General features: G+C 40.6%; 1 protein-coding gene across 2 annotated transcripts in view; it reads right to left on the bottom strand.

The window, feature by feature from the left end:
• EPS8 (epidermal growth factor receptor pathway substrate 8) overlaps positions 1–14812 on the bottom strand; it is a 64447-nt gene extending 49635 nt beyond the window's left edge. For both annotated transcript variants that reach the window (XM_054386478.1, XM_054386479.1), the window contains exons 1-3: positions 14751–14812; positions 13098–13171; positions 1690–1757 (exon numbers count right to left, since the gene is read on the bottom strand). In XM_054386478.1, the coding sequence (XP_054242453.1) occupies positions 1690–1757; positions 13098–13171; positions 14751–14812 (204 nt within the window). The remainder of the gene's footprint in view (positions 1–1689; positions 1758–13097; positions 13172–14750) is intronic.
• Positions 14813–15467: the final 655 nt, after the last annotated feature.

Here is a 15467-nt window from a genome sequence, read left to right as displayed (position 1 = left end):
GGTCCCCCCAGAGCCTTCTCTTCTCCAGGCTGAACAACCCCAGCTCCCTCAGCCTGTCTTCATAGCAGAGGAGTTCCAGCCCCCGATCATGTTTGTGGCCCTCCTATGGACCTGCTCCATCAGGTCCATGTCCTTCCTGTATTGAAGGCTCCAGAGCTGCATGCAGTACTCCAGGTGACTGCAGAGTAAAGTGGCAGAATCACTTGAACTAGCTTCCCTGTCATTACAGTTTAGACAATTTTTCCTTCGACATGCCAACCATGCAAGAAAACCCATAAAATTATTTGATTATATCCAGGAACAAATACAGCTGCACATTCTTATTGAAGACATGGTTATGTTCACTCAAGCTGAAGCAATTTTAATATATCTCTGCACATTTACTTTTTTTAGTAACTTTGAAAATAAACAAAAGAAGAAATGGGTGTACTTTCTTCTGTTGCAGAGTAATGACAAACAAGTAAGTAGATATCAGCAGGACATAAACAAAGTGCTTAAAAGAAATATAGTGAGCAATTCTTTACTGGCTACTCACACAGGAATGCTTTGACTCCAAATACAAGTACTAATTTTTATGCCAGTAGGGTACCAAAGCCATTATGAAGAAACCAAAGCAAAATAGACAGACAATTAGAAACAATGTAAGTATTCATTTGCAAGCTGATCATCCAATGAAGCACTTGAAATTAAGACTCCTCTGCATATGATCTCACAATTAACAGCTAAATTAAACCACCCCAGCAAAAAGGAGCTGAGAGTTGCAAGACTTGTTTTAAGCCATGGCTGAGATCTGATGGCAATGGGAGAAAGCTTGTGCCAAAGTGCTTAACATGGGTACCCAAGCTTACTTTGCTGACCCACAGAATCATGTTTTAAATAGATCTACTAGTGGGTAAAATATGACAGCAGCATACAGGCATTCTGCAAAGCAGCTCAAGACAGCAAATAACACAGCACTTCACACTGGGGAAGATTCTGCAGGCAGAACATGTTCATTGAACTGCTACATAGTAGATTCACTGGAGCTTTCAAGGGTTAATGCTCAGCTCTTTCTGAGTATTGTCACCTCTACTGATTATAACTGATTGAAGTATTAATTTTAAGTATCTTCCAGTGTGCCTCATCAACAGCACAGAGGTTTTTAGCTCTGCCTCATCCCTGCAACAAGCCAGGTTCAGAGCCAGGGCAGCATAACATGGTGAAGTGAGTGCTAGGAAATATTTCTTCACTGAGATGGTTCTCAAACATTGGAATGATCTGCCCAGGGCAGTGGTGGAGTCATTGTCCCCAGGGTGTTTAAGCAGTGTGTGGACCTGGTGCTTAGGAACATGGTTTAGTGTTGACCCTTCCGTGCTGGGTCAAGGGTTGGACTGGATGATCTTTGAGGTCTCTCCCAACCCAGATGTATTCTGTGACTCTGTGAAGTGCTATCCCATTGAGAAGTGCTGTCTGCTTGCCACACCACACACAACTTGGCTTACATTCTTCCACATCAAAATTTCATCTCATTACGGCAAAGCTGTAGGATTTGAGACGCTTCAGCGTAATCTATTTTGAAGTGACCTCGGGTTGGCAGGGTATTTTGGAAGATATATGTGCCTCCAAGCATATGCATCCTCAAAAATCACATAGGCAAAAATAGCTGTGTGTAACTGGAAGCTATAAGTGGTACATCAGTCCTTGACTTACCTCTACGTGATACTGGGAAGTTTCGGATATGCTGCTGGCACTGTCTCGTGCATAATTCTTCCTTTGTTCTAGAGATGGGAGGAAAAGAAAGGATAATTACTTATTCAGCTTCTTGTCTGACTGTTTTAAATACTTCTCATGAGATAGTTAAGACTAGTTGTACATGTGAAAACAGAAGATGAGCTGTTGTTCGTTTCTCTATTTTGACAGAAAAAAAACCCCAAACAACCAACCTTCAGCCTTCTACAAAGGGTCTGGCACAAAGATTACATTGACATCAGTGATGATAATAGAGAGCTGGTGAGTGCCAGTTGCCTCATCACAGTGAGTCAGGACACTGGAGGGGAGCAGAGTTCTGACTGAAAATGCTTCATTGGGAAGCCTGATTATTAAATTCAACTGTCTTGCCACTAGCATCAGACTTACTGTGTTTGCATGAAAGCACATGTACTTCCTGTTGTAGATATAATTCTTATGTCAAATCTGCACAACAGCAAAGCCACACAGAGAACAGACCCAAATCATCATTTACTTCTTCCTAAAGTATTCTATTTGATGAGTTACTTGCAAAGAAATATGCATGGAAAGGAGATAAAAACCAAACCACACCAAACCCAGGAGAGAAATCCACACCAAATCTAAGCAGAAATAATTTTTTCAGCTAACAAAACACAATGCTGCAAAATCAGAAATATTCTTTGCCTTTTACTCTGTACAATAGGTTAATACTAAAGCAGGAGAGAAGGGAACAAGGAAGATGAAAATGCAACATATAATCAATACCACAAAATAATGAATTTAGATGAATATTGAGGAAATATTTTCAACTTTCATGGGGGAAAAAAAAACACAATTCAACATTTGGAAGGTTTTTAGTCTTTTATTTTACTATAACCACTTAAGTGCCTGATCTGGAACATTAGGAGATTTGTCTAAGAAATAAAGTCGCTAGATGGACACAGCCAAGAAATGTCCAAGGAAACTCAGCAAGTAGGCAATTCTTTCCTTTTCATTAAATAACCTGATTTCTGATCTTTGCTAGGCAGTTCAATTTAGTTTGGTAGGAAAATACCTGATGTGTATCCAATATGCACCAGCTTCCTCATACTTGGAGTGCTTGGGCTACAGAGATGATCCGAGGGCTGGAACATCTCTGCTAGGAGGACAGACTGAGGGAGCTGGCATTGTTCAGCCTAGGGAAGACTCCAGGGGGACCTTAGAGCTGCCTTCCAGTTCCTGAAGGGATTCTGCAGGAAGGCTGGAGAGGGACTTTTCCTAAGGGTGTCAAGCAATAGGACAAAGGGGAATTGTTTGAAGCTGAGGGAGAAGAGGTTTAGACTGGTTAGTTCTTCAGTATGAGGCTGGTGAGACTCTGGAACACGTTGCCCAGGGAGGCTGTGGGTGCCTCCTTCCTGGGGGTGTTCAAGACCAGGCTGGATGAGGCCTTGAGCAGCCAAGTCTAGTTGAGAGGCATCCCTGCCCATGGCAGGGAAGTTGGAGTAGATGATCCCTGAGGCCTCTTTCAACCTAAGCCATCCTGTGACAGCTGGAGGTAAAAGTGCATGATTCTACTGACAGGAAAAGTTAAGTTACTTTATTGGAAAATAAATGCTAGCTAGTGCCAAGCACATGATCTGTGCACTGAGAACATCACAAAAGCCACACTGCAAAAGTCCATTCTGTGAACAGGCTTTCTTCACACAAGAATTTCAGGTGCTGGCAAGACAGCAGTGCCCTCATTTTCAGATGTCACTTGTTGAAATATTCATCACTCTCAGTGACTTAAGCTTCTGAAAGTCCTCACTGGCTTGAAGCCTCCCTTGTCATGGCAAACACCACTCAGGCAACAGAGCCTTCCTGCTGCAGTGAAGCAGGTCCTCAGCTTGCTTTAGCAAGAGAGGTGTGCAGTGCAATCAGCTTAATTCAAGAACACCATGGATTATTAGAATATTTAACTAGGTGCCTGGATATTTCAAACCTGGTGTCTTACTTTCATTGTAAGTTGTTCTGAAATCCCAGGGCAGAGGATGTGCATCGATTCCAACTGTAAGTCTTATTTCTGCTTTTGCAGCATGTTACTCAAAGTAGTTTTTTGGTTCATAAACCTTTTAACCACAACAGGCACAAGCACACATGCACACCCCAACAAAACAGTCAGTAAAGCAGTACTGTCTGATTTGCTACCTTTCTTTTTTTGTTTGGATGATGATCTGAAGAAGTAAAGTCCATCTGTTCCTAACAAAACAAGGGAATTAAAAAGCAGTACCTAGTTTAACCTCATAGAATTATTTGCATCTCCAACGGGATCAGTTAACAGTCTTCTGTCATGGACTGTAAATGAGAGTTAAATGCTTTCCAGTAAGAAAGAATATTTGCTTTTCAAAAAAAAAAGTCACTTGTTTCAATTAACACTTCATCAAATATTCTTTTTTGAATTTCATTGTTCCTTTAGGTGAATAGAAATACCATTTTTAATACATCAAATTTAAAAAAGATAAGAAGATTCACAGCCACCTTAAGATTTATAAACCCTGCAAACAATAACAGCTGGAGCTGTTTTAAACCAAGACCTTCTGATATAGGTAGAGGCTTCAAAAGAATTAAAAAGCAGAGAATAAGTTTTTGCAAGAGATTCCTTGCTTTGCTTCACAGAAATTCTGTCCTGTGTTAAGACAGGAAATCCAAAGCCATTCATAACACCGATTAACACATCCTCTTCCACAGAGCAGAGCAACACTCACAATAGACATGATGGCAAGGTTTTCAGCACACTATGTCATGGTGAGAACAATAGTGTTTATATAAGAGAGAGAGAGAGAGCTTTCTGAATGCTAATAAAGCCTGTGTTTGCCTATGCTTGAGGGCCTCTCCTCAGCTCCTAAGTTCTGCATTTTTAATTAGAACGGAACAGTAACAAGAACTCCAATAACATCTCCAGTTAGCAGAAGTCGATCTGTGTTTGTGTTAACAAATAAAAAGCATGGTGACCACAACACCTGACAGGCCACACTGAGTTCAGCATCAACTCCTGTTTGCCCATTTAGTTATTTAGTGCAGGTGAAAGAACTATCAGAACCTGCTAGAGATCCGAATTATCATTTACGATAGAATATTTCAGTTGGAACCTGCTAGAGATCCAAGTCATCATTTACAATACAACAGTTGGAACCTGCTAGAGATCCAAGTCATCATTTACAATACAACAGTTGGAACCTGCTAGAGATCCAAGTCATCATTTACAATACAACAGTTGGAACCTGCTAGAGATCCAAGTCATCATTTACAATACAACAGTTGGAACCTGCTAGAGATCCAAGTCATCATTTACAATACAACAGTTGGAACCTGCTAGAGATCCAAGGCATCATTTACAATCAGATCCAAGTTATCATTTACACTCAGATCCAAGTTATCCTTTACAATAGAATATTTCAGTTGGAACCTGCTAGAGATCCAAGTCATCATTTACAATACAATACAACAGTTGGAACCTGCTAGAGATCCAAGGCATCATTTACAATACAATACTTCAGTTGGAACCTGCTAGAGATCCAAGGCATCATTTACAATACAATACTTCAGTTGGAACCTGCTAGAGATCCAAGGCATCATTTACAATACAATACTTCAGTTGGAACCTGCTAGAGATCCAAGGCATCATTTACAATACAATACTTCAGTTGGAACCTGCTGGAGATCCAAGGCATCATTTACAATCAGATCCAAGTTATCATTTACCATAGAATATTTCAGTTGGAACCTGCTAGAGATCCAAGTTATCATTTACCATAGAATATTTCAGTTGGAACCTGCTAGATCAAGTATCATTACCAAGAATTCAGTGAACCTGCTAGAGATCCAAGTTATCATTTACCATAGAATATTTCAGTTGGAACCTGCTAGAGATCCAAGTTATCATTTACCATAGAATATTTCAGTTGGAACCTGCTAGAGATCCAAGTTATCATTTACCATAGAATATTTCAGTTGGAACCTGCTAGAGATCCAAGTACATTTACCATAGAATTTCAGTTGGAACCTGCTAGAGATCCAAGTTATCATTTACCATAGAATATTCAGTTGGAACCTGCTAGAGATCCAAGTTATCATTTACCATAGAATATTTCAGTTGGAACCTGCTAGAGATCCAAGTTATCATTTACCATAGAATATTTCAGTTGGAACCTGCTAGAGATCCAAGTTATCATTTACCATAGAATATTTCAGTTGGAACCTGCTAGAGATCCAAGTTATCATTTACAATAGAATATTTCAGTTGGAACCTGCTAGAGATCCAAGTTATCATTTACAATAGAATATTTCAGTTGGAACCTGCTAGAGATCCAAGTTATCATTTACAATAGAATATTTCAGTTGGAAGGGATCATCAAGTCCAAGTGCCTGACCATTCCAGTGCTGACCAAAAGCTAAAGCATGGTATTAAGGGCACAGTCCAAATGAGTTTTAAACATTGACAGGCACAGGGCACCAAACACTGTTTCTTGTTACCCTATAGGCTCTTCTACCAAAAAACCTACACATGGCACTTATGCAGACTTGGGAGTCTGCCTCTTCTGGGAATCCAAGAACATGATGCAATCTAAACCCTGCGGTGAAGAATGCAAACTAAAACTGAAGAGACTTCCAAGTCTTATTTCAGTTACAGACCAAACCAAAAAAAGGAAGCAGGCTCTTAGTTACTCCTCAGAGATGCAACTTTCATGTGGTTTTGGATGAGCTAAGAAGTAGCCTACAGCAGCTGTGGATGTTGTCAACAATGTTATAGATGAGGTGGGAGCAGATCCTATGAGTAACTGCTCCATCCTGAAGTTATTTACCTGTCAAACTAAATCTTCTAACAAGCACCCTAGCATCAGGCAAAAACCTTTCACTATTTCTGGAAGATTTTTCTTCAACCTGTTGTTTTTCAGCCTTTTTACAAGTCAATAGTGGAAAGTGGATCTCCTATCCCACACAGGGTCAACCCAGCTGCTAATCACCTAGGCTCCCTCAGAGATGGTGGGTTTTTTTTAGCTGCCTGGCTGTTGCTGATGTGTCAAGGTCTTTTCTATTTCTCATTCTGCTATCCCAGTGAGTAGGCTGCAAGTGGAGTGCACAAGAGGTTAGGAGGACCAGGACCCAGCTGAGACAGCTGGCCTCAACTGTCCAAAGGGATATTCCATACTGTTTAACATCATGCTCAGCAACAAAACTGGTGGGTAGTCTTTCCTAAATAGCCCTTACTCAGAGACTGGCTGGGCATTGGTCTGCTGTGGGAGGTGGTGAGTGATTGCCTTTCTGTTACTCAAGTCTTTTTCCTCCCTGCCCTTTTGTCCATTTATTGAGTTGTCTTTCCCTTGAACCATCAGTTTTTTCTTGGTTTTGCTCTTCTCTCCCCCATCGTGCTGCAGGGAGGAGATAGAGGGAATGAGCAAGCAACTGGATAGGATCTTTAGCTGCTGGCTGGGGTCAAAACCCAACACTGAAAAAAATGTTTTGTATGCTCCATTTCACCTTCCAAATGCTCACCATCAATTTCTTCCTCTGGAAGGTCCTTTCATGCATGAAGGGAACTACTGAAGGTAAAGTGAAATTCTGTAACAAAGACTTCCAGATAGGATCTATACAACTACCAAAGGATGAATAAAACTCTCATACTATTGATTTTTTTCTATTTACTCTACTTACTGCAGCTTTTACATCCAAATATAGTGCAGCCTTAATATCACAGTTAGCTCAAATCCTGCTGATATGTTGCACACAATTTATCTGAAGCATTTTTCCTCTGATAAAGGGGGAAGGGGGGGAAGGATGATAACAGAAGACATTTAAATTCAATTCTTAGTCACGATCTATAGCAAACACAACCTAGAGAAATTTGAGCAAAATAAAAATCTCTCACAACACAAAGGCAATAAACTCAAAAGCAGCAGAGCATCCACTCACAGGTCCTGACTATAAGATCTACTACCTATTAAACCTTTCAAAGGAACAGAAACACTGACCCACAGAAACTAATACTTTTCCCACTGCCTGGCGTGGGCTTATGCTACTGCTAGTCAAGTCTCTGGAAACATACTGTATTCACCAACCATCAGAAATGGACCATGTTTCCAGTTGCAAAATGATGTTAAAAGCTACTGATTCCAGAACATTTTTGGAAGCATCCAAAACACCAACCTCTAAACCAAAGACTTCCAGACAAGTCAGAAACACTAGATTACACAGACAAATAGGATTCGAGTTTGCCATCATTCGTTCGTTTGTTCATTCATTCTCTTCCTTGGCCTCATTAAGAACTCTGTGCTTCCCTCCCAGTTATTTCTGTGAAGGGCCATTAACACTTTGGAAAAGTAACAATTCCATAGTTGAAGACAAAACCAACAGTGTAGCCAAAGGCTCACTGAGGCAGAACTATGAGCAGAACCTGACACAGCTACTAGAATCTGCCCACCCATTTTCTAACTGGAAGAGGGTGCAGCAATATGGCAAATTCAAAAGCTGCCTCATAAACTCTACCACAGGCCAGCTCCATGACACTGTCCAGAAGACCGCAGCAAAGAAATCTAATTCTTCATCTAAGTAGGGAAAAATTTTACCATAAGCAAAAGACCTCAGGCTTGGGGATAAAGAGTTGACCTGATGCACCTGTGGTGCCGATTAGGGCCATGACACCTTTAGACACAACAATTTTTCAGTTCCTGAAAGCCTAACAGAAACAAGGAAACAATGCCTGAATTTCCACCAATGTCTTACGAATAATTGCATGGGCCAGATATTCTAAATGTTATCTGTGCTATAGTTAGGATAACACTAAGAAGGGCAATGGTAGATCCCCTCTGCCCCTTCCACAGCCAAACTGGAAAATGTCTGTGCAGTGTACAAAGAGATGAACCTCTGGAATCTGATGGCAATCCATGTGGATACAGATTCAGAGCCTCTTTCCTAAGCTGTCCCAGGAATCCTGGAATGACAGTACAGACTATCACCACACAAGCACAGAAAAACCCAATACTCAGTTTACTGCCATAGATTTGTGCTTTGCAATGGGCTGATTGCTGACACTCTTTGAAGAATGCACTGCAGGAAATGGAAAAACTGTAGCTGAAACTGAGAGCAAAGTGCAGGAGAAGGGACATACATCCAGGAGAAAGGCCAAAACTTGAGTTCAAAACAATTCTCACTTTCAGGGGAGCAAACACTATGACTTTTGGAGGTTTATGCCACAAGTTTCTCCCTGAGGGCTACATAGGACTAGCTACAAAAGCAAATGTATTGTTTAGGAGTCAACTGTCACTTTAATTCATATAAGCATGTTACATGGAGGGCTGCTTCTAAAAGACTTGCTTGCCTAGACTGTGATCTGCTTGTGATTTCCTTGAATTTATTGCACTAAAGACCTTGTTCTGAGTGAGGTATTTGAGCAATGCAAAAATACCCAGGCAGCTTCACTGCTAGCACCTAGCCACAGCCATGAGAGTACAAACACAATGTATAAAACACCTAGTCTTTTCTGATGCACTGTGAAGACAGTTTTAGTAACACCTTTTAGCCTAAAAATGTGGACTGAACCACTAGCTCACTACCCTTGAGGGATGGGGCTGCTCCACACCATGTCACTTTGCTGGCAATCCACCAGCACAGCCCTGTCTTTTGGTGCCAGCTTGACACTGCACACATCTCCTCGCAAGCAGAGCTGCAGAAGACAGATGGAGAAGCCAATGCTAGAACAACAGATAACAGTACAACCCAAAACCCATTTCAGATGGAAAGATCAGGAAGTCAACAATAAAGTAAATCCCTTAAGAATGTGCAGAGGGCATCTTCCCTCCCAGTTCAGTGAGAGATTTATCACACAGACAGAATTCATTGCAGGATGGAAATCAGTGAAAACAAAGGAATTATGTGCCACAGCAAAAAAGGTAGCTGTAAGGAAGGTTTTCTATCAGATAACCACTTCAGAGATAGTGACAACTCCAGCCAAGGTTATAACTGAACTATCTGTAACATCAATAAACCTCCAGCCTCCTTTCTCAGTGGCACAGGGGCCAACCTTCTGCCTGATGGTCGAAGGACTGAACAATCATAAATCACCTTGGCACTGGGACTCGAGATTAATTTCATGCCTTAAGACAGATGTGTGTGCACACATACACATAGACACCTAATCATTAATGTTAATAATAACTAGCACTACTTAGCCTTTACTGTGGAGGAAATTGAGTTCAAGATCAAGTAGTCACATAGGAGCACAGGTACAATCTTCACTTGTTGATACCCACTGCTAGGTGATTTAGTCCAAATGACATTCAAAAGTCTTCCAGGAAAAGATTTTTGTCATGCTCTAAGCATTACATTGCCACATTTTATCAAAACAGAGAAACAAAAAAAAGAATATTTTATTTACAGCAACATTATTTGAATATATATATTTTTTTTTCAAATAAGTGAATCTATTAAATACATCAGCTTTATCTATTTACATAAATAAAACCTATACATTTCATATACAGAAAATAAAATGTAAAGCAAAAAACCCTAAGGCATCTCCAGTCTGCTTTGTAGACTTTCAGTCCCATGGAACTCAAAATGCTCACATTGGTTATTAATTATAAATCAATTATAAATTAAATATTTTATAATAAGCATTTTAATGCATCTTAATTCCAGTATCACTGAAGAGTTTCCTACCCTCTTAGGGACAGCTTCCACAAAAATCCCCATCATCATGAGGGAAGAAAAGACATATGTGGGATGCAGCAGAACAGTGACATGGTTGCTAAAATTAAAGGGGCTTTTTTTTTGCCTTGGATTTAATAAAAGTCTTAGGTGTTCTCCTTATTTTCTCAGTTCATACATCTGATGATACTGACAGCCTAATTCTTCATGCATACAAAACAGAGCAGCAGCAGTAAAATGTTCAAACGCCTCTCTAAAAGCTGAGCCAATATATCTTCACTTGGACCTCCAGGATAATTGAGTCTTCTACTTTGTTCAGTTCCTGGCAACTGCAAGTACAGCTTTGTGATACATCTACCAGCAGTGGAAGTGAATCAAGATCAACAATTCATCTACAGGAGCCACCAGGCAGCAGTTCTATGGCATGCATTTTTCAATTAGTACTTCAATTACATATTTGAACAGTAAAAAGCTGTTTACCATTGTACACACCTCAAATTTACTCACTTGTCCTCATCTTCTACTGATGTACAACTATCCAATCATTCTTCATATAAAAAAAATCTGAGAGAGGTATTATACTTAAAGCCCTTACAGGACATAGTTAAAACACTTACTGATACTGGCATGCTGTTCAAAATGTGCTTGAACAATGAGGATGATGATACTAAACAAACAAAAAAAAAGCCAAATTCTCTCATAATGTCTCTAAAAGACTCTACTAAGAGTTCTTCTCAATGTCTTTTCTTGGGTTTTGTTGCCACCTACTACTTCTGTCAACACATGCAATCGTTCTGTTGAGTGAACCCATGCAGGATGCAGATATCACTGTTTAAAACGATCACTTCAGAATTTTTGTCAGCTGCAGTTCCTGCCTTTAATGCTAGGTCAGGTGGTTGACTTTGGGAGCATACCACTGAAAAGGGTAAATTTCAACTTAGAATGATTCACATGTTGTTTTTTGTTGTTGTTGTGGTTTTTGTTTTGTTTTGTTTTGTTTTGTTTTCAGAAAAGCTAGGAAACTCCCAGTCTCCTTTGTTAGAGTTTTAGCCTCGTTGATTTTGAAGCAGCAGGTTGAGAGCTGATGAGGTAACCAGCAGAATAAAGCACTTCTTGTGCTCCTGAGTGAAAAAACAAACTCGAGGTCTGTAGGGTATCCTTCCAAGGGCAAAGTTAACACTGGGCTAATGCTACAATGCATCCTTCCATCACCTCCTTAACCTTTAAGGTCACTTCCAGCCATCACTCCACCCAAAACAGGAGGGAGAAAAGTTTAGTTACTACTAAGGATTGTTTCAGTTGTTAGCCACTGCTCTGTGAGCTTTCCAGTTTGTTAACCTACAGAAGAAGTGGCAAATGCAACAAGGGAGAGCAGGCTCTGAGGTGTAAGAGGTCTCACACAGGCCTGGGTTCTAACTGCAAACCTCCTCCTTCCAGGCTCATCAGTGGTACTTTCAAAAGGGTATTTAACAACTCGCCCACATTTACACATCAGAACAACTCTCAGCCTATTTGCTGGTTGTATTCCCATTAGCAGCACAGCTGTGAGCAGGACATATTCACAGCAGAGGTGTATGACCAGGAATATTGCAATTTGGCAGGCAAGGACCATGACTGTACTCTGCCCCCACAATGATTTGGCCATGGCCTAGAGAGCAGCATATATAGCCAAGACAAATGCTTGCATTTGCACTTGGTGAATGCTTTAGGCATTTGTAAGTAACAACATATTTGACATTCACAAAGCCTGTTAAAAGTAGGAGGCAAAAAGAGGACTCCAAACCAGTTATACCAAGGCTAATTTCCATTTAATCCTTGTGTCAAACAAGGATGATATTGTAAATTCCTTTCCTGCTAGCAGGGGATAAAGCTGGGGGAGGCGCAGGTCGTGAATAAAGCCTAGAGCACAGGTCATGAATAAAGCTGAGAGCACAGCTAGACCCCCAAATGTCTTCTCTCTGGTACATAACTTAGCTACAGAATCACAGAATGTTAGAGGATGGAAGGGACCCTCCAGTCTATGCTCCCTGCCAGAGCAGAATCACCTATACCAGATCACACAGGAACACATCCAGGCAGGTCTTGAATATCTCCAGAGAAGGAGACTCCACAACCCCCTTGGGCAGCCTGTTCCAGTGTTCTGTCACCCTCACAGGGAAAAATTTTTTTCCTCATGTTTCCATGGAACTTCCTATGCCTCAACTTCCACCATTGCCCCTTGTGCTGTCATTGGGCATCACTGACAGGATGCCCAATGGCTCCATCCTCTTGGCACTCACCCTGCACATCTTTACAAGCATGAATGAGGTCAGCCCTTAGTCTCCTCCTCTCCAAGCTAAATAGCCCTCAGCTTCCTCAGTCTCTCCTCTTAAGGAAGATGTTCCACTCCATCATTTTTGTGGCTCTGTGCTGGACTCTTTCAAGCAGTTCCCTGTTCTTGAGCTGAGGGGGATCACTTTGAATTTTGTGATAAATGCTTTATACATTCCTGCCTTAGAACTAGCAGGTGTGAGTTCTCTGCTTAGTAAACCACAGAAACATTTTCTAGCTAGCTTAGTTAGTTTTGCTAGGAATAAAATAACTTTGTTCTTTCATTTTGTTGACATATGCACCCACATGTATGCACACACTCTTTCAGTTTTACATGCATAAAATATTTCCACCACATCACAGTCAATATTTGAACAACAATTTCAAGGCAAACATTTAGAGACTTGATGCTGCCTTACCATAAAGAGCTTTTGCACTTGTTCTTGAATTCTGCTCCCTCTCCGCCTGAGAAAATGTTGGGGAGCCATAGCCACTGAAAGAAAACATTTCTGGTTAACTTCTGTATAGATGTATTTGCCACACAGAAACAGGCAGTGAAAACAAATCCCTTCCCTTATGGAGGGCTACAAGTACCTATGACAGTGGGGATTTGTTCTGCACCATGAGTACGACCAAGCACGCTTCACTTAGGCAGGGAGCCCTTCTGAGCTCTCTTTTGTTACATGAACACAACATCACACACAAGAGGTGTGTGGCATGCATATAAATACTATTATAATGCAAATAATGACAGTCATAGAATCAGAGAATTGCCAGGGTTGGAAGGGACCTCAAGGATCATCCAGTTCCAACCTTCCTGCCATGGCCAGGGACACCTCACGCTACATCAGGTTGCTCACAGCCACATCCACCCTGGCTTTAAAAACCTCCAGGGATGGGTCTTCTACCACCTGCCTGTTCCAGTGTCTCACCACCCTCATGGTGAAGAATTTCTTCCTAACATCCAATCTGAATCATAGTTTTGCTCCATTCCTCCTAGTTCTATCACTACCTGACATCCTTAAAAGTCCCTCACCAGCTTTCTTGGAGCCCCTTTAAGATACTGGAAGGTCACAATAATGTCTCATTGGAGCTTGCTCCTCTCCAGACTGAATAACCCCAACTCTCTCAGTGTCTCCATAGGAGAGGTGCTCCAGCCCTCTGATCATCCTCGTGGCCCTTCTTTGGACATGTTCCAGCCAGATCTTTCCTGTACTAGGGGCTCCAGAACTGGATGCACTAATAATAATAACAAGTATAGCAAAGGCTTGGTAGGATTTTTAGTTGGTTGGGTTTTTGTTTGTTTCATTTTTTTTCCCGCATACACAATTGTAATATATATGTAATTGCAATATATATGTAATTTTAAGTCTCATAAGAGACTTAAAAGGACTATTATTGCCTACAACAAATGAAAAGGCAACCCAGCTCCCTTCTAAGGTAAGAATGAGTCATCTACAAAGTCACTTTATGAGGACAACAATATGAGAAGCAGATGACAGCACAGATGCCTGCACCATACAAGAATACAGTTTGCTGGCAGTAGCTTAGGTCAATACTCATTAGAGCTGTGAATGAGCTGAGTGCCATGCTTCTGATACAGGGAGCATCCTCTTACCTTAGGCAAGGTAAGACTTTCAGGTAACAGATGTGCAGTTCTGTTTACTGGGAGGCAGTATTTTCTCACAGGTGGAAAGGACAGCCTCATCTTTTATGCATAAAAATGCATTCACTCAGACCTAACCTGAAACATCTCAGGCACACAGAGGCCTCTTTACATAATACAATAAGTATGTTATGGCTACAGCAATTTATTTTTCTGCTCCAGATGACTCCGTTCAGTAATGCAGCACTATCCTTACACTAATACCAAAAAAAAAAAAACCAAACAGCCTGATGACAGCTGTCAGTTTGGTTACATGGTTTGGAAACTGCACAGTCTTCTACAGAAATTGCCTTTGTGTTATTCTAATGGGATCTACTAATCATCATTGCATCTGAAATTGAAAGTGTGACAAGAAGATACAACATTATGTTTGTCTATAAAAGGAAAATCAAAGGCATAACCTTACTTCATTTGAGGAAAATAACTTCCATATCCACCAGGAGGGGTGTTTGATATATGTCCATTCATTCTTGTTGTGACTTACTGAGGGAAACAACCTGGGAAAAGAAAAAACAGCATGTGAATTGAAGTCTCTTAAAAGATCAAGGCTTAATACAGATCTAACACAAACCTAATGAGAAAATTATGGTTGAAATGGAAAAGGAATCACATCAACAAGCCCAATTATTATTTGCATTGTGGTGATGCCTTAAAGATACAATATAGGACTTCTTCCAATTGCAGTTTGATAGTTACTGCTTCAAATAATTTCTAATGGAGTGAATAAAGCTATTATTGTTGAGACAATCATCTTTAGGAACAGCTTTAGAAAGAAAAGGCTGACTAAACAAAGAACAACAGCTCCTGCAGAAGAGAACAAGATGTTCCAAATGGCAGCTTCAGCAGTCAGCCATGCTTGATGTCACCTGCCTGTTCATTGCTTTCAAGTGAAGCTTCAGAAATGACCTTTTGGTACATATTCAATGAAACTTATCAGCTGAATTGTTAGTAAGATGCATTATCAAAACAAAACAGTTGCCAGTACAAAAGGAAACTTGCTGAAGTATTTTGGGACTTCAAAACGCCCTCCTATTTTTTAAGCGGTGTTTAACATGCTGCTAGCATGGCAAGCCAAGTGAGGCCTGTCATGTAATAGCAAGATTACAAAACAATTCAAAGAATG

This window comes from Indicator indicator, chromosome 14 (assembly GCF_027791375.1).
Source record: "Indicator indicator isolate 239-I01 chromosome 14, UM_Iind_1.1, whole genome shotgun sequence".
In the NCBI taxonomy this organism is placed as follows: Eukaryota; Metazoa; Chordata; class Aves; order Piciformes; family Indicatoridae; genus Indicator; species Indicator indicator.
This window is presented reverse-complemented; position numbering and strand designations above follow the sequence as displayed.